Source organism: Rhododendron vialii, chromosome 1a (genome assembly GCF_030253575.1).
Source record: "Rhododendron vialii isolate Sample 1 chromosome 1a, ASM3025357v1".
NCBI lineage: Eukaryota > Viridiplantae > Streptophyta > Magnoliopsida > Ericales > Ericaceae > Rhododendron > Rhododendron vialii.
The window spans coordinates 44698563-44718633 of NC_080557.1; the positions used below are offsets into that span (position 1 = coordinate 44698563).

At 37.5% G+C, this 20071-nt stretch overlaps 1 protein-coding gene and 1 long non-coding RNA gene across 2 annotated transcripts; one reads left to right on the plus strand and one right to left on the minus strand.

Annotated features, from left to right (window-relative positions):
* Window positions 1-8375: 8375 nt before the first annotated feature.
* Window positions 8376-9261, minus strand: LOC131319691 (auxin-induced in root cultures protein 12-like). Its single transcript, XM_058350070.1, has one exon. It carries the CDS (start codon window positions 9196-9198, stop codon window positions 8449-8451), a length of 750 nt encoding a protein of 249 aa, XP_058206053.1. The 5' UTR covers window positions 9199-9261; the 3' UTR covers window positions 8376-8448.
* A 1467-nt stretch (window positions 9262-10728) lies between these two features.
* Window positions 10729-12653, plus strand: LOC131319696 (uncharacterized). The gene is made up of 4 exons (XR_009198019.1): window positions 10729-10828; window positions 10917-10986; window positions 12104-12234; window positions 12314-12653. It is a non-coding gene; the product is annotated as an uncharacterized LOC131319696 (long non-coding RNA).
* Window positions 12654-20071: the final 7418 nt, after the last annotated feature.

The window sequence follows — 20071 nt, forward strand, 5'->3', positions numbered from 1 at the left end:
TTTCTTTCAATCTGAATTGAACCCTGATCATATATGGGGAGCAAACCCACCCGCGATTTACATTATTCTTGGTTTTGTTGCCATTCTATGATTTGTTGCTTTGCTTATGCGATTCCAATATTTGGAAATGATGGCTTTTCCTTCCCCGTCTTTTCATGGAAGGAGAGGAGATGCTTTCCTTTTGACACGGGGGTAGTTGTTGAGCAGTCTTCTCATGGAACATAACATGACGTTGTCCAAGTTTCTTCATTGAAAATGAAATAAAATTGGAATAAGGTTAGGATTGGAAACTATGGTGCAAAAGAAACAAGCTGCCTGCTAGCAGCTTAAGGCCAAACAAAGTTCGGCTCGGCTTGTTTAGTAATCGAGTCAAACTCGAGCTTCAATTTTGAGCTTGTTCAATAAGCAGGCCGAACTAAATACTCTAAAGCTTGACTCGAAAAAGTAGCATCGGCTCGTTTATAGAAGCTCATTTAGCAAATGAAACGAGCCCAGAGCTCTCGAGCTCAAGTTTTTGACTCATTTAGTAATCAAACCGATCGAGCTCGAACACAACAAGCCTTGGCTCGGCTCGTTTACAGCCCTTTGGAAAACTAGTTGAGTTGGGAATAATTCGATTCTGATCTAAAATTTTAATAAGCTTTAAAATATATCTAGTGCTATTCATCTATTAATCAAGCAAATCTTACTACCCAAAAAAAAAAATATTTCAAGCAAATCTCTAATGAGAGGCTTAGGCTTAGCCCCGTGTAATTGTACAGAAAGGATGAAAAAACAACCTACACACGAGTCAGAGCTCGAAAAGATGGTTTAATTTTATAGGCGCGAGCGAGTTTTCAAATGAAATTGACCGTGACGAACGGTTCAAAAATGCAGAATTATTTGGGAATTTTGAATGGAACGATGGTCATCATCAGCTTGCACCCTATGGCCAGTTTTTCTTTCTCTCTTCCTTTTTTAGGAAAAAGAAACATATTCGTATCACGTCATTTCATTAACTTAAAACCTTCTTAATTGCACTTTCGGCCGAAGTTATTTTTTAGCACCCCACGCCGTGTTGAATTGATCGATGATGTCTTCTATATGAAAAGAGATCACACACGTCATTATTTTCAACTTCCGTCCTCATTTTTTTATCCAAAATAATCCGAAAAGACGTTTTGTATCACAGGACTTCTTAAATAGTCCCCTCTTTCTTTCCCTTTCTTTGTCCGTCTCCCACGTCCATGAATGTTTATTAATTCTTTATGGATTCCAAAGTCCAAACCCTTTAATAATTGAGCTTTTTTCTCATGATATATACAGTAATTGACTTGCGCAGGAGGAAAGCAAAATTGAATTGAAAATGGTAGACTCCCTTGTAGAGATGTAAAGAGGGGATTGGGTGTGACGTTACGTCAAGTACTAGAGTCAAATAGGTAGGGATTATCTGCCAAAGGTAATTAGGTAAGATGTGTTGGGGATGGGAGTAAGGTGTGGGATCCGAAGATGCTGCAAAAGTAGTTCTATGTAAAGCGTTGCAGGGCGCATTCGGACTGTTTAAAAGTGTATTCAGCGGTTCGGATTAAAAACGAACTCTTTTAAGAAAAAGTTAGCTCTTATTTTCAATCTGTGCCATTGATTGCCGAAAAGGATATGCGTCTTGCAGGATGCTCTATCGGGAGTTGCTTTGCAACATCGATCCTAGGTCTTCGTGTGTGCGTGATGTGCTCCAATGCATAGCAAATGTATATTGTGCACGCATTATGGGGCCCATTCCGGGTCCTGTTATTTGATTTAAACGGTTCATTTTGTTCGTCTTCTTGAGTTGGTTGTTCACTTCAAAATTTAGATTGATTGAACATTTTTAGAATGCATTTTTCTTGAAAAAACACTGACTATAATGATTTTTTTTAAAAGAAAGATTGTAATTTAATGCTCACCGATTAAATAGTTGCCATTGTCTAATAAACTTGAAGTTTCACGAGAACTACATACTGGACAAGACGAACAAAATAAATGATTCAGATCAAATAACAGGGCCCAAGGTAAGCCCTCATAAAGAGTACACATCACGTATGCTGTATATTGCTGCACAATACACACTGCTCTCCCCATTTGGTATTGAGAGTTCTAAAGTGACAAAAAAACTTAATCCTTTTGGAAAGGGTTATTGGTGACTATGACCACAGACCCACTTGCCTCTTTATCTTTGGTGCAAAATGAGTATAATACTAGTTGTAGATGAGGAATTATCTACACATAGCAACCTACATTTGTATGTATTAACCCATAATTTTGAATGAAAATGGGGGCAGGGACCTACATATTGTCTATTGCATGTGTGAGAGGTTTCATTATCAAATGGCATGTCACAATGATGCTAGGATGACCCAATCAATTATGGTGCTCAAACCACCATGATACTTTCTGGAATTTAGAATTCGTTAATGATTGACAAATTGAATTAATGATGGTCATTTTTTAATTAATTTATAATTGGATGTTCGGCACAGTTTGCGCGCGCCTCGACTAATTTCAAGGTTCTGAAGTTAACAACGAGGCGAACCCTTCACCGAGGTTTGGAAGGTTTGGTCTTTGTAGGACTCGAACTTGCAACCTCATGGAGGACATATACTAGTTGCTTTCTTATGCCCAGTTGACCTAACTCTTTGGTTGAATTAATGATGGCCGTTGATCTTTTGTCAGTGCCGTGAAAGAAAAAGAAGAAGAAGATCTTTATCAGTGCAAGAAAGGTTCCACAAAATGTACAAGACACATTCAAAACTCAAGAGAGAAATATCTCATTCCGCTAAGGTTCTTATTTTAAGTATTTATTCTCTATTTTATGAGATACTTCATTCTCTCACAATACACCACATTTAATTTTTAAAAAATGTGTACTTATTTTTCTTAACGGAACGGACACCAAGTGAAAAATGAATTAGAACCCCTGTATTTTTGGGAGTTCTCCTCCCAAATGGGTCCCTAATAAATAAACTAGAATTTCCCATGTGATCTCATGGCTCTATCACTCATATCTCACATTGATTTGCTTCCTAAAGCTCGTCCTGCTATGATATACTATATCCTTCCTTGACCACTGGAGATACTTGATGGATCTGGATCACCCCCTTCCAACAACAACCACGTACCTTTCATAGACAAATTCCATGCGATATTAATGTTTGGACTTTTCCTAATCCTAATCAAACAAAAAAACAAAACACAGTTTCTTTTCAAACGACCCAAAGCAATTTGATTACGCAACTCCAAAATTCCCGGATTCGTGACTGTTTTTTTTTTTTTTTTTTTATCGGCAAAAATGAATTTTTATTAAAAACGGGGAAAAGGGGAAGGGAATCCAACTAAGAATTGGATGAACATCACAAGGGCAAAATTCCCGGATTCGTGACTATTCCCGGTTACGTTTTAAAGTGATTACGTTTTAATGTGAATTTTCAAGCTTTAGTTAAATGATGTCCACGAAGTGGATACCCTACCCTGGCTTTTGCTGATCAAGTGGTTCGACCAAGTAGTGGATGCCATTGCCTGTGGTCCAAAACACTGATCCAGCTTCTTGTGAGTCATGCATGGATTGTGGCCCTTTATCCCACTTCCCGCCATTTGGGATTTAAACACTCCATAATTCACTAGAGACCTAATAGCTAGTAAAACAAATTTTGAATTGCATGTTTGCAACATTTATCGTAAAATCTTGGAAGCATCTTAGTCAGCGATCGACTTGCTGTAAGGACCGAAGAATGGATGGTTTTTTTTCATAAAGGTTTTTTGTAACAACATTTGGGGTGTCAAAGCGAAAAGTTATCGTAGAATGAATAGTTTCTTGATCACGTGTTTATAGTTATCGTAGTCAGTTTGACAAATCTCGTGCTGGTATTTGTGTTTGTTTGTAAATAATTAATGGGAAAAAAACCGAACTGGTCCCTGTAGTTAAGTGTTTGTATCAACTTGGTCCCTGTAGTTTTAATTGGCTCGATTTACACTCTGTACTTTCCATTTTGTTCCAACTTGGTCCAATTACTAACTGCCGTTAGCCTTTTTAACGTCAAACGCAAATGGGTCCCTTTTCTGGGGTTAAAACAGTAACTTTCCTATTTCCCTCTTGCCCTAATATACATCTTAACCAAAAATATAGCTCATTCTTCCATTCCTAATGTTAATCAATGGTATTAAGTTTGGATTTCGGATTTTGGTAATGAGAAAAATTTGGTTATAGTTTTCTACAAAAAGAAATTGCCCTCCAATTCAACATTTTCATGATCAGTTATGAGGCAACATAATCACTAGTATAAATACTAAGATTCCTTATTTTTCTACATACCCATTCTTTTGAATTTAACTTAAATCTGAAAATTGTTCTTATTTGATTTTTCTCGCATTTGTTAGTTTTGTGCCAAACTTTTGTTGGTTATTGATTCGCCTCGACGAGAGGAATTGGAAAAGTAATTTTTTTTTACTTTTACCCAAGTATTTTGAGAAATAACCATTTTTTAGCCAAAAAAAATGAAATTTTGATGCTAAAAAGTGGTTATTTCTCAAAATACTTGGGTAAAAAGTAAAAAAAAAATTATTTTTCCGATTCCTCTCGTCGAGACGAATCAATAACCCATAAAAGTTTGGCGCAAAACTAACAAATACGAAAACAATTCAAATAAGGACAATTTCAAGATTTAAGTTTAGTTCAAAAGAACTCAACCTCAAATGCATATAGAACCATGTCCAAAAGTCACAATATGATACAAGTCCAAAAGTCACAACATGATAAAAAAACCGTATCGAAAAGTCAAAATATTACATAACTCAGTTCCAAATTTAGCAAGTCATAACCTAATACATAGATATAACAAACCACTCAGCTAGGTTACATTAAACCTAACTTAAACAACACAAGTGGTTACAAAAAATAGTGCTCTGTCATTCCATTCATTTTCCTACACTTGGCCCATGCACTGATTCCTAACTTGGAATGTTGAAGTTTGAGTAGTTCCAAAGAGGGGAATGGGAGAATTACTGTTTTAACCCCAAAAAAAGGGTCAATTCGCGTTTGGTGTTAAAAAGGCTAACGGTAGTTAGTAATTGGACCAAGTTGAAACAAGAGGGAAAGTACAGAGTGTAAATCGAGCCAATTAAAACTGCAGAGACCAAGTTGACATAAACACTTAACTACATGGACCATTTCGATTTTTTTCCCATAATTAATTTAGGAAGGAAACTCAGATTAACTTGAAATGGATCTTTCAAACGAGTTGATATCTTTATGTTGAATTGAGCTTGAAAAATGCAAAACAAATCAACCACCATGTATGGAAATTCTGGTTAGAGTAGTAATTTGTTTGAGAATTCACATGACCGTGTTCGTAGGCTAAATGGGTCCACACCGATTCGATATTCTGATAGTAAAATCAGGCCGATGGCTATAGACACATAATCGGAATATATTTTGATTCAAAAGTTTTAATATAGGGTGTGATTTTGAGAAAAAAAATTGTGAGAAAAAAGTATATCTGACTATTAACGCCTGATCAACTTGATTTTTGTACGAATTGCTTACTCAATTATGCCACTCACACACATTTAATTCATACACTCTAACCTAAGTGGGGCCCTAAGAAATTCATTTTTCAGTGTGTGCGGGCGCAAATGTGCAGCGCATTTTCGATGATCGTTATCATATAATAATTGAGCTTAGTTTTCTAGCTACTCTTGCAAAAAATCAAGTCCATCCAGTATTATTGTCAAGCGCTTGATCAAACTGTTCAATTTGGGGAAAATGACGGCCCAGGACGTGTTTTGATAATTAATACCCGCCAAGGACATGCTAAGAACATTTGTTAATGTTGAAAATGTCATTGGCAGGTATTAATTATCAAATTGGGTCTCAAATTTCTGGATAGAAATCTACCTAATAAAACAAGTGTTAATTAGTAAGCATAATTAACACCGCCTGTCAAAAAAAAAAGAGTATAATTAACACCTAACCCTGGGTCGAGGGCTTCTTTGGCATTGGATTCTGTGGTGTCTTAAATGGGCCTTTTCGTTTCGTTTTGAGGTGTAACTGCAACTCGGTATTGGGCCAATTATGTTTATTTATGGGCTGGCCTTCAGGCTGGAATTTTAAGCCTGTTCCACTTAATGGGCTTTTACTGTTAATGGGTCTCTACTATAACAAACAAGTTGTGGACAACAATTTTTTGGTTTTGTCATTATTCAAATTTTTTCACGTTCATTAGTTTTGTACCAAAATTTTATGTATTATTAATTCGTCTCATTGATAGAAATCGAAAAAGTAAAAAATTAAATTATAACTTTTACACAAATCTTTTTGAAAAAATCCAAAAAATTGATACATTGCACAATGGTTTGATACCATATGATAATTCTTCATTTCCATCAATTTTAGCATTATTATTTCCCTTTATTTATAATAAGATATAAATACCATCTCTTGGTACGATGGAGCAGTGGAAGTTATCATGGAAAATACCCACACATATATACATATCTGTCGCATAAATATTAACCTTGTCTCAACTTAGAAAAATTGCCTTTTCTGAAGAAAAAAAAAAGTAAAAACTTTTTTTGCGGAAGCACTCAATAATTTATTTCAATTTGCGAAATTGTTTTTAATTTGTTTGGTAGTCCTTGTTTTGCGGACAATCATTTTCAAACGAATTGGAGTACATGTTAAACACACATATAAACCAAATCAAATCAAACCGAGCCTTACGTCCCAATTACTTGTAGTCGGCTACATGAATCTGTTTCCTCCATTGAGCTCTATCATGTTAAACACACATATCTTATCTCAAAAAGTCTATAATCACAAACACTTGTGCGAACACAATACACACATTCACTAAAATCTAAAAAGTGACGTTTAATGGCAAGTGGAGTGGTAGTCATTTAGTAGGCATCCTACATTCTCATGCATTTAATAAAGGTTCCAACTTCACTAACTACGACAAAAATTGATAACTTCTGCGCGCAGGGAAAAAATGTGATATTTAATTTGAATGAGTTTGTGTATTCTTGGGTGAATCTGATTTGTAATCTTGTCTATACCCACCGCATCTCTCCAGTCGATGGAAAATAGGTACCAGTAAAAGAGTAGGTAGAAGATTTGAAAGCTTGGTATTGACCCAGAACATGCACAACAATCGCATGCATCAGTACTTGACCCATGCCATCAAGACCTCAGAGGCATGATGGTAGTAGTAGTACTGTGGGGATCGAATTCAATTCCTCACCCACCTACCAAGTTAAAAACTTTTTTCAACCCTCCCAGCCTAGATAGTACTACCAATTAGTACCAAAAAGTAGAGAAATTATTAGGTTCCGCGCAATCTCACCCTTCTATTTCGACAATCAACGGGTGAAATACGTTTTTGAACTGTAGGAGGCCCCGTTAAAAAGTTTTTCTCACCAAAAGGACCATGGAAAAAAGAAGGTACAAAACATTGCTGACGCTGATCATATGATAATGCTCACAAAAGTATATGCGTGGCTTCTTTTTTTAAATCAAAAGTTAAAGACTAGTGGACCATAATCCTCGTTAATTGGAATCACATCAACATTTTTTCACCTGGTTGTTATTTATCCACCTCAAAAGTTAATTAATCAAACGATGATCGAACATTATGCATGTACGCTTTTTTTCTGAAATGAAAACTAGCGTTGCATGTTTAGAAAAGCCAATCACTACTGCAGCAGTCAAGGGGGCAGGGAAAGGGTGCTGCTACTAGTAATTGAAAAGGTTTAAATTACACTGTTTTCTCCCCATCAGTTGGCCCAGAAAATTTGAAAAGGGTTTTCTTAAAATAATTCAAATACTTGCTTTGTTTTAAGAAAGCGATAAACTATGTATGTATACCCACGATGGGGCCTACATTGGTCTTGACAGAAACCCCACAGTTTTTATCGTCCACTGACATAGTATAAACTTTTTGTTTATAAACTGTGTGTTTGGGCCACAATCACACGTAAATTTCAGTATCAAGTTTACCGATTGAAAGAGAGAATCAACTAGCTAGCATAGCGTTACCTTTTTCAAATAGTTGCCTTTGTCTTCCTCATTTTTTATTTCATAAAATTTCATAAAATCCTTATTGTAGTGTTACATATATAAACGAAATTTTTTTTAAATAGTTGTTTACGGAATCAATCGCGATTTTTCAGTGAATAGTTTTGGACGGTCCGAATGTTAATGAAACTTTTTCAGCCGGAAAAGTTTTATTTAAATCCGAATAGTCCATAATCAAAACAAACGGCCGAGATCGCGTGTCTTCGTGAACAACCTATTTACAGGTGCTCCGATCTTATAGAGTATATATCAACATTTTCACAACTTGTGTTCAAATTAATCAAAACAAGAGTAAAATTGAAGTATTTCGATAATTATTACTTGCAAAAAATGAGACAATAACAATTATGCTAGGATAGCAGTATCTAAAAACAAACCATAAAACTTGCAAGAAATAAAAACATCAAAAACCCCAAGCTACCATTTCCAACCCTCGAAGCCCCCGATCCATTACCACCACTCGGAGCCGGTCCTCCCGGACCTCCCGCAACCGGCGCCGGAGCCGACGCTTCCGGCGCCGGCGCCGGAGCTCCACTGCCGCCACCGCTCACCAGATCCAAAACCCCCTTAGCGTTCAAATTCGCTGCCTGGAACGCGTGCTTGTCCGGCACGCCGTTCGTGACCGACGGCCCCACCTGCCAGACCTGGTTCACCGACGTCGTTCCCCCCGGCAATGCCAGCGTGGCGAACATCTTCATCACGCCGCCGGAGTACTCCGCGCTGGCTCCGGAGACCTTGTACGCGATCGCCGACTGGGCGATGGAGCCGTACGAGGTGATGTTGTAAGTCTGGACGGTCATGGAACCGTTCGATTTCTTAAAGGCGACGAGCGCCTGGGCCCCGACCATGCCGGAGCCGGTGGGGTTGAGGGCCCAGGCGACCCAGCCGGCGGGCTGGGCCGGAGGGGCGATGAAGGCGACGGAGAGGGAGGAGTTGGAGGGATTGTAGGTCCAGTGGAGGTAGGCGGTGAGGGTGGGCAAGTCCGTGCAGTTGGCGTAGAGGTGGTTGTTTGTGAAGGTCTGTGAGGTGCATGTTAGGGAACGGGCGGGTGAGATTAGGAGAAGGGATAGTGAGGATAGAATGAGGAGGAGAGCTGTGAATTGGTGGGGAGCCATTTTTGAGAGTGGTGGAGTTTGTTTCCGAGTATTTGGGGGGGAAGACTTTATATAGGAGAATGCTTGCACATAGTATTTAAAAGAACTCGCCTACGTGCATAAGTCGGTTCCGGACAAATGGGCAAGGGGTGTCCGTTGTGCACTAATGCATTACAGGTGCGTAGAGCAGTTCAGTGTTCTTGTCAGAATTCTATCACCGAAATTTGAGCCATCCAACTTGCAAAGAAATAAAGTTAATCAGTTGTTATGACTGATCGTAATCCATTTATTTTATAGAGTAATTTATTTTTATAATTATAGCGGCCATTTTAATTATTTAGAACAAATGTGGTCAAACCAAAAGGCTAATCATATCTATCAATTTAATATATATATTTGTGATGATCTTGTCAAGAAATTAAACTATACAAATTGAACAGTTCAAAACACGGTGAGTGAAGTCCGCACAGAGGAAGCATGTGCAGTGCATTTACCGCAGTAACGCAACTCCTTGTGGCACGTGTGCACGAACTCTTGAGTTAGGAAGTAGATAGTGGGAAGAAGGGAGGGTGGCAGAAAGATTGTGATCTAAAAGAGAGAGTTAATTATTCTGGCTACCCAATTGAGCAATGACTCGTGGATAGATTGGGTTGAGGTTGGATAAGGTGCGAGTGCTTGAGATTAGTTCAAAGGTTGTTTGTTAGGTGTGCTTGACCAATTCAAATTGCGTGCCTTGAGGAGTGAAAAATGGGCACAAAAACTGTGAATTGGGAATTCGTGCGATTATTAGTACTACCGTAAAGAAATTGAAATGTATGGGCATACAATGAACGTACTCTCTCTGTTTACGGAATGCTCCTCTACTATTTTAGTTTACATTTCACATGGTTTTGGATATACACTTTATATCCAATGAGGGATTCAGCACAGGCTTACCGTGTGGGACTCCTCTTTTCCGATCGAATTGTGACGATTCAAGCCGCTCAATGTGTTCAGAACGTGATTTTAAGGGTAACCACGAGAAATAATAAAAAAAAATGATCGGGAAGGGCTTGATCCGAGCAGTTTTTTAATGAACCATTCAATAAAAAACTGTTCGGATCAAGCCCTTCCCGATCATTTTTTTTGCTGATTTCTTGCGGGTACCTTTAAAATCACGTTCTGATCACTTTGAGCGGCTCGGATCGTTGCAATTTGATCGGGAAAGGGGAGGAGTCCCGCACAGTAAGCCCGTGCGGGATCCCTTAGGGGAACCGGACTCTTGGATATATATATATATATATATATATATATATATATATATATATATATATATATATATATATATATATATATATATATATATATACACACTCAGGATCCCCTCAGGGATCCCGGACGGAAGACCTGGTGCGGACCGCCCCTCTCAGCCGTTGGATTTAATCCAACGGCCACGTTTTAAATAGCCAATCTCGCGGATCTAAACAAGGTTGGGTCGGGTAAAAACTATAGGATCCGGGTTATAACAAAACAATATCTCACCCGGCTCCTCCCATTTTTTCTGCGTTTGAGCGAGACCACGAAGAGAGAGAGAGAGAGGAAGAAGAAAAAGAAGAAAACGATTCACGCACAGACGACGAACAAGAAAAAGATCGAAACAAACCCACACCAGGTATATCTCTCTCTCGAAATCTCTGGCTCGTATCTCTCTCTCAACCGGACTGTAAATTAATTTTTTCCCCCCTTTTTTTTTTAACCAGATCGACAAAAAACGAAGAAGAAGAAGACGAAGCAAATCGAGTCAGAAGAAGAAGAACGAAGATGAACAAGGTATATCTCTCTATCTCTCTCTCTGGTTGTTCTATGTTTGAGCCCTAATTGTATGATTTCGAAGCCCTAATTTTGGGATTGGATCTATAATTTCAAAGCCCTACTTTTGTTCCTTCGCTGCTGTGGGTTTGTTATCTAGTCTAGCTATATGTCAAGTTCACGAAAGCATGTGATTTCGATCGGTACGACAAAACGATTCTTGTCGAGTTTGCCACCCACTTATAACGAACTATGAAAATGGAGGCTCAATAAGAAAAGGAAAGCAAAACCAGTGAGAAATTAACACAATAATTCTTAACGGTTTTCTAAGGACTTGAAAAGGCTCAATAATTCTTAGGGGAAATTATAGTTACCCCCCTCGAACTACCCCTCGCATACACTTACCCCCCTTTAACTTTTATTTTTGGCACTTAACCCCCTCAAACTAACTGAAATTCAAACGGTCATAACTTCAAACGGTCATAACTTCTTCGTCCAAAATCGAAAATTATGCAAATTATATATCGATTTCGAGGTCTTGAAGTCAGCTTTCTAATGACACTAAAATCACATCACAATTCAAAGCACACAGAAAGTTATGATCAAAACGGTCTTTCTGTCTACCAGCCCTTACTCTTTTGATCATAACTTTCTGTGTGCTTTGAATCGTAATGTGATTTTAGTGTCATTAGAAAGCTGACTTCAAGACCTCGAAATCGATATATAATTTGCATAATTTTCGATTTTGGACGAAGAAGTTATGACCGTTTGAAGTTATGACCGTTTGAATTTCAGTTAGTTTGAGGGGGTTAAGTGCCAAAAATAAAAGTTAAAGGGGGGTAAGTGTATGCGAGGGTTAGTTCGAGGGGGGTAACTATAATTTCCCCTAATTCTTAACGGTTTCCTAAGGATTTGGAGTTTTCTTTTTTCTTCTCAAGGCTATGAAAATGTCAGTAAAAAACTCACCCAACTTTCGTAAGTATAATATCTAGCTAGCTTTGCTTTGTTGTACATTCAACAGCCTAAAGCATGTACAATAATTTAAGTCTGCTTTGAAAAAAAACCGTAATTGTAATTTTGGTTATAAAAAATCCTTATTCTAATACAAATTTGATTTCATTGTCTCTGCTATTTCCAGTTACACATTCTTAAAGAGGAAAGGGTTCAAACTAGACCAAAGAAGAAAGGGAACAAAGAAGGAGAAATGGAACAAGAACATATTTCCAGCGTCAATCCAACCTCCTTGTTTCGACCAAAACTTATGAACATGTAAGTGTATGTTAATTTGTAATTTGAATTTAATTGATTATACACGGAATATATTATAATTGTTGTCTTATTTTTTTAGGTCTTCACAAGATGTTAGGTTGGACAATGACGATGACGAAGATTATTAGGTCTTCACAAGCTTATGAGGTCTTGCAAAGGATGAAGCTGCTTTTGTTTTATTTGATTTTTTGTGGAACTATGATGTAATATTGTTGGACTTAGTAGTTGTAATCTTGTTTAAGGGCTAGAATTCTGGATGGTTTTTATTTTTAGTGGCTTGATTGTGGGTGTTGCGAAACGGTTGGTTTTTTTTGTAGTCTGGGTAAGTTAGATTGGTTGTTGCAACTCCATTTTTTGGTAGATTGGATGAACTTTGATTGCTTGAATGGAAAAGAGAGTGGTGTTCTGGCCCATTTTTATTCTGGGGTTCTTGGTATTTGCTAATTAATAGTGCAATTGTGGAAATGGGTGGATGGCACTTCCATCTGAGGTTCTGAACAAGCTGTTGATGGAGAAATACTGTACGGATTAGCTTCTATTCGACTTGCACTTCTAGAATTTAACTGCATGCTTGCAAATCCCTGCACTAACTGCATATATTATAGTTTATTAACAGATACAAGAGAGGTCCATTGCAAAGGAAAATGCTCCTAGGAATTTGGCTCAGCTTGTGTAGAAATTTGTAAGGCTCTCATCAGAACTTTGTTTGAGATCCTAGACCTATAATTAGAACACGCGCTCATGCATGCAAATAAAACAAGGAACTAGACAAATACCATGATTTAGCATCCTGTACTTTGGCTTTCAACATTATGGAGATTGAACAAAAAATTTCACGCATCCTGTCCTTTGAACAAAAATTTACAAATCTCAACACAAAAAGCTTAAAAGCCCTGTTTCACTAATTTAGTAATAGTATCATAACAAACACACTTCACTATCATGAAGAAATACTACTACTACTACTTGAGATCACTTGCTGCTTTTGTTCTTGCAGTACTTGTGCTGATTAAATACCAAAACCTACCACATACAAATTCGCCATACTAATTAACAGACTAATTTAACCCAATATGCCACACATGTACCACATAACACAGAAAAAACAACCCAAAAGATAATTCCAGTTCATTTTCCCCCATTCCTCATTTGGATTGCATCAATCTCTTTCTGCATAGCTTCAATCTTCATCTACATTGTGATTGTTGTCTTCTGCATTTCTTTACTAATGCTCATAGATACTGAACTCTCACATTGTTCAACAGTCCTCACAGCCTTTAATTTTGTCTGAATCGTCATTGACCCCAAATCAGCCCTTTCTTGCAAAATTAATGCAAGGCTCATTCCAGCAACAACAAAAAAACCACAATCCAACACCTACATTCAAAAAAAGGATAACCAATAGTCGAAATGAGAAGTTGAACAGCAAGACATTTAGAAATTAGCTAAAAGATTTGTTTATAAAAAAAATGGATTTCGTATTATCGAAATCAAGCCCTAGGCCAAATGAGATCGTTAGTCAGTTTGTGTTTCACAAATGAAGACCTGGGCATTTCAAAGCCCAAAATAAATCTTGCAGAAAAACACAGATAATAATCTCGTTCGATCCCTAAATTGAACCACAAAGAATTAAGCCTAGAATCCTTCAAGAAGCATAAACAACCAATCCAAAATCAAGGCAGTCCGGAAAAAAGCAAAGCTAGCTAGATATTATAACTGGAAATAGCAGAGACAATGAAATCAAATTTGTATTAGAATTAGGGTTTTTTATAACCAAAATTACAATTACGGTTTTTTTCAAAGCAGACTTAAATTATTGTACATGCTTTAGGTTGTTGAATGTACAACAAAGCAAAGCTAGCTAGATATTATACTTACGAAAGATTGGTGAGTTTTTTACTGACATTTTCATAGCTTTGAGAAGAAAAAAGAAAACTCCAAATCCTTAGAAAACCGTTAAGAATTATTGAGCCTTTTCAAGTCCTTAGAAAACCGTTAAGAATTATTGTGTTAATTTCTCACTGGTTTTGCTTTCCTTTTCTTATTGAGCCTCCATTTTCATAGTTCGTTATAAGTGGGTGGCAAACTCGACAAGAATCGTTTTGTCGTACCGATCGAAATCACACGCAGGGATTCAAAATCACATGCTTTCGTGAACTTGACATATAGCTAGACTAGATAGCAAACCCACAGCAGCGAAGGAACAAAAGTAGGGCTTTGAAATTATAGATCCAATCCCAAAATTAGGGCTTCGAAATCATACAATTAGGGCTCAAACATAGAACAACCAGAGAGAGAGACAGAGAGATATACCTTGTTCGTCTTCGTTCTTTTTCTTCTGACTCGATTTGCTTCGTCTTCTTCTTCTTCGTTTTTTGTCGATCTGGTTAAAAAAAAAGGGGGAAAAAAATTAATTTACAGTCCGGTTGAGAGAGAGATACGAGCCAGATATTTCGAGAGAGAGATATACCTGGTGTGGGTTTGCTTCGATCTTGTTCTTGTTCGTCGTCTGTGCGTGAATCGTTTTCTTCTTTTTCTTCTTCCTCTCTCTCTCTCTCTCTCTCTCTCTCTCTTCGTGGTCTCGTTCAAACGCAGAAAAAATGGGAGGAGCCGGGTGAGATATTGTTTTGTTATAACCCGGATCCTATAGTTTTTACCCGACCCAACCTTGTTTAGATCCGCGAGATTGGCTATTTAAAACGTGGCCGTTGGATTAAATCCAACGGCTGAGAGGGGCAGTCCGCACCAGGCCTTCCGTCCGGGATCCCTGAGGGGATCCTGAATATATACACTACTAAAAGATAGTTTTTCGCTCGACTGTCGGAGGTGATATTAGCACACCGTCCGTGCGGATAAACTGATGGATCAAATACGGAGTGATTATTTTGAAAGATCTAGCCATGATCTATGTCTCAAAGATTATACTCCTGTGATATACAATGTGAGGCCAAGCACTTGCCGAGAAGAAGAAGAAGAAAAAAAGTGAGGTCAAGCACAGGAATTAGTAGCTAAGAACCAGAGCAAGGGGCAATGGATTGGCGGAATTGCAAGAAATGGAACAGCTACGTACGTACCGTTCTAGCTAGGTCAATTAAATGGAGCTACATGCACAACGGTTGTGCAAAACATCAAACACAATAAATCTTCATCCGTCCATTGTTGGAATAAATGGTCAAGATTCGTTCAAATTTTTCCTTAGAAGAGTTAAACTTTTCCTTTAAAGAGTTTTTTTAAAATCTAGAACGTCCAAACATATCTGAACGGTCAAAATTGATTACACAACACACATAACGGTTATGTGAGTATCATTTCCGGTCAATTAAATGGAGCTAGCCAGGAAGATCAACAACCGTAATGAATGGGTGCAGATAAGATAAGGAATAGTGAACACCGGTTCACATTCAGATAAAGATATGTATACATTTTAGAAATAGGTAAAATATGTACTTGCCTTTTCAACTATCTAAAAAATATTTACTTCGTCCTTAAACTATCAATTGCATACACTTGCCCCTTAAACTAACCAATCGTTATTTACGAAGGATAATTCCCACTTTCCATCTATATTTTGGACGGAAAATTCATGCCCAGGCTATAAAGGTCTTTTAACGTACCAATATTTGTATATGTATCTTCTTCTTCCTCTATCTCACAGTCCCCCCAACTCTGTTTATCTCTCTCTCACCCACTCTCTTCGTCTCTCTCTCCTTCTGTGACAATGAGGAAGTGACTGTCCTAAGTCTCAATTTTTTTATTTCAAAAGTCAACTGACTTCATCTAGTCGTGCAATTTTTTCCCCTTTCCCTCCCTTATCTAATCAAGCAGAGGAAGGAAAAGCATAATATATATGGAAACAAAGAACTAACAAACAAATGAAAAAAATTTATGGGTAAAGGAGAAAAGAGAGAAGAGGATATCATAGATTTCGAGAGGATCAACGGCGTCATCACAGTGAAGATCTTTGGTGTGAGCAATCCTCTCTTTAGCATGAACCATTGGATTCGAATTAATCAATCCTAGAGTCATCTCTCTCTCTCTCTCTCTCTCTCTCTGGGTGTTAGGGTTAACTGGTTGAAAACCCACAAATTGATTTATTTGTTCCTATTTTAGGGTTTTGGGAGTAAAAAGTCTAAAATACCCCTTGCCAAACCCTAAAATAGGAATAAATAAATCAATTTGTGGGTTTGGTTAGTTAAGTCAGCAACTTTTCCATCCATCGATCAACTAAGTTTTCCGTCCAAAATATGGATGGAAAATGGGATTTGTCCTTAGTAAGTAACATTTGGTTAGTTTAAAGGGTAAGTGTGTGCAATTGATAGTTTAAGGAAGAAGTAAATAAAATTTGAATAGTTTAAGGGACAAGTACATATTTTACCCTTTTAGAAATTTAAACATAATTAAGAATCATATACACGATACTACGGAGTATATGGATACGCAAATACAAAAGATTTAGAAATAAACATGATCATGTGGGTACAAGTGGATATGTTAGAATAAAAAGGTATTTTGTAGGTTAATTTCCAGTATTGATTACATATTTACATAATCGCAAAATTGGTAAAAAACCATAAAAAAAAAAAAAAATTCTTATGAAAATTTTATCTACAAGTTTACTTAGGTTTCCTTAATTTATTGTGAATACAATTTCATGACAAAACACATAAAACGCAACAGCCACGTTTGGTTGATGGGATTAATTATTAGGGAATGAATACATATATTATCTTTGGTCATCTCGAATATATAGTTTAATATATCAAGCTCTCATATTTTGTCAAATAAATGGATCTATAAAGGTACTAAAAAATCTATTAAAGAACTTAGATGATACCTATATTCATCTCTATAAATTAAAGTAGTAGTTAGTAGTATTTTTTTTTTTCATCTAAAAGTATTTGATCAGCAAAACTTTCCAATCTTTACGTCGCTATTAATTAATTACTATACTGTGGGTTTCATTGCGTTTCCCATTTTCAGTAGGACACGGAAACCAAATTGTAAGTTTAACGAAATCATTTCCGTAAGTCAAGCTTGAGAGTTAGAGAAGTGATCAATGGCCCCTTTTTGACTATAGAGAGAGAGAGAGAGAGAGAGAGAGAGAGAGAGAGAGAAAATTGGGAATGACGAAACTCCAGACGCAAGTATGATGATCACTTTGTGTACAGCGACAAGGCAAAAAAAAGGGAAGAGGAAGCTCCTCCTCAATGAAAATGTGTAGTTAACGCACTTCTTTTGGGAAATTTCCATGAGCCATGTCAAGTGGGAACAGAATAACGTGTTTGCTACTTTCGCCTTGTTCCCCGGCCCAGTCGTCCAAAGCTGATTTTTTTGAAAGTAAAAGTTCAAAGGATTCCCACTTGGGTAGGTGCCCCAACTGTGGAAAATAAGAACCATTCTCTAATTTAGGCCCGTAATTGAACCGAGCCATTGGCGAACTGTTCGAGGCTCGATTCGGTAAGAGCTCGCTCGAGTTCGATTCGTCTGCTAAACGAACTGAACCTGAACCTCAATTCTAGGCTCGTTCCGTAAATGAGCCAAATCTGAGCCTAACGGTATTCGGCTCGGTTAGGTTCGCGAACCTATACTTAAATTTAATTAATAATTCAATAGGGGTCTATTTGTAAATGTAAAAAATTTTAAGGTTGTATATATAATTCAATACTTATTTTTCTCCCAAATTTTATACGATCAATGAGAGAGTTTGGGTTCGCTTGAGTTTAATGAGCTGAGCCGAATCAAACCTGAGTCTTGACGAGCTCAATTCGAGCTTAGATTCGGCTCGGCTCGATTCATTTGAGTTTAACAAGCCAAACTCGAGCCAAGATGTTCAAGGTCGAATCGAACTCGAGCCGAATCCGAGCCGAACTCGAGCCAGACTAGTATCTTAACGAACCCAATCGAGCCGAACCCGAGCCTTGAAAAGTTTTAACGAGCCGAACTCGAGCCAAGTTGTTCAGGCTCGAATCGAACTCTAGCCGAACTCATACCTTAACGAACCTGAGCCGAACTTAACAGGGTTCAGCTCGATTCGGTTCATTTACAGCCCTACTTCCTGTTACACATACAGAGAGAGAGAGAGAGAGAGAGAGAGAGAGACTAATGAGTTGGGTCTTGGAGCAATTTCTATTAGGTTATGTAAAATTATGTTGAGTCATTCTTTCCGGTAAAGTGGGTCAATTTGCAGAGAGAGAGAGAGAGAGAGAGAGAGAGAGAATAATGAGTTGGGTCTTGGAGCAATTTCTATTAGGTTATGTAAAATTATGTTGAGTCAGTCTTTCCGGTAAAGTGGGTCAATTTGCAGGAATCCTTGAATCTAAAAGCTTCCTATATACGTTAGTACTCAAATTCCAATATATATTAACCGCAAGATTGCATGGATCATGACTCTTGCGTCATACCAAACTTTACACTACGGAATTCGAAATCTTGGAATTCCTCGTTAATTCTTTGATGTGGTCGCCACTGTTTAATTATAGTTCTCCCGAAGCACGGTCATGTGGTGTTTTGGTCCGGTACATTTCAACACCGCACATATATTCTCTTAAAATTCACAACTAAGTATATAAATCCCGCATAGATGAGCGGTGCTGAAATGATCTGAGCACTGCCTGTCTGTATATGAAACTACTAAATAAAAATAATTACTGGTGATCACATCACGACCAACTCTTTCTAGAAAACAAGCGCTTCGATCTACAACTCACCAAAAATAAACATTACTAACTCCCCAAAGGAATTGTTTGGTAACTTCCTCTAAATGCGGCAAAAAACAATAGAGAAACAGTAGAGAGTATAGACCACGGCTTAATTTGTTTACCCATTCAGTTTACCAGCACACCTGGTGAGAGCTGCCGTGGCAAACAAATGCGGCAGTTGATTGTGCAATTAACTACTAGTAATCAATAACCACATTCATAATACTAGAGTTCGTGCCAAATTAGAAGAAAAAAAAAATATTTGGAAGGAGCTAAATAAGTTTATTAATTAGGAGGAACAAAGATATTTAATAGTCATTAGATCAAAAAATAAGTAACATAGCTAATTGCTATTGTTACACTTCACATGCAAATCAACATTCAAGAAACTGAAAGTACGAAGAAAAATAAAAGAAGAAATTGATGATTCTGGTGGTAATTATTTCTCTCACTGTGTCTTCTTAATCTGTTCGTTTTCTTGGCCTCGAGTTGAAGCAGTTATATGTCAAATGCATGCACATTTTTTAAAATTTTTTTTTTTTGTGCCAGACGATATACATTAGTGGGGTGTTAGTATGTCAGTCAACGGGGGTTCAGAAGCTATCCATAGCCCTGAACCTCAAAGTTGCTCTCCGTGGGACTCGATCCTTAGTCACCACTGGCGAGAGAAGTGAACATTCCATCTGTGCTAGAGCGCGTGGAAGTTCATGCATACACATATTAGCAAGACTGGGATTTGATGATTGTGGGAAGACGGTGGACGGTTAACTCCTAGTCCCTTGAAAAGTGGAAGCACAAAATATAATGTGTGGAACTCACATGTACATAAGAGAGGTGTGGTTGGGGTGTGACAAATTGATGTGTCTCTAGTATAGTAGTATCTCTGACAAAATATAATTCAAATATGGGTCAAATGCTACTTACACAACGATCCAAACACAACAACTTACACAACATCTCACATACATATGGGGTCGTGTTTGATTTTGTATTTGAATTGTTATGCGAGTATCATTTTTGTATCTAATTACTAACCTACCCAAAGAAGTTACGGGCTCAAACGCAATTGAAGTGTCAATCTTAAGAGTGTTTGAGGGACAATTTTGGAATGAAAAAATTGGGAGACACCAAACTGATTT

What these genes read in the sequence shown, in the direction of transcription:
- LOC131319691 (XM_058350070.1), bottom strand. Translation starts at nt 9,198, where the DNA reads ATGGCTCCCCACCAATTCACAGCTCTCCTCCTCATTCTATCCTCACTA.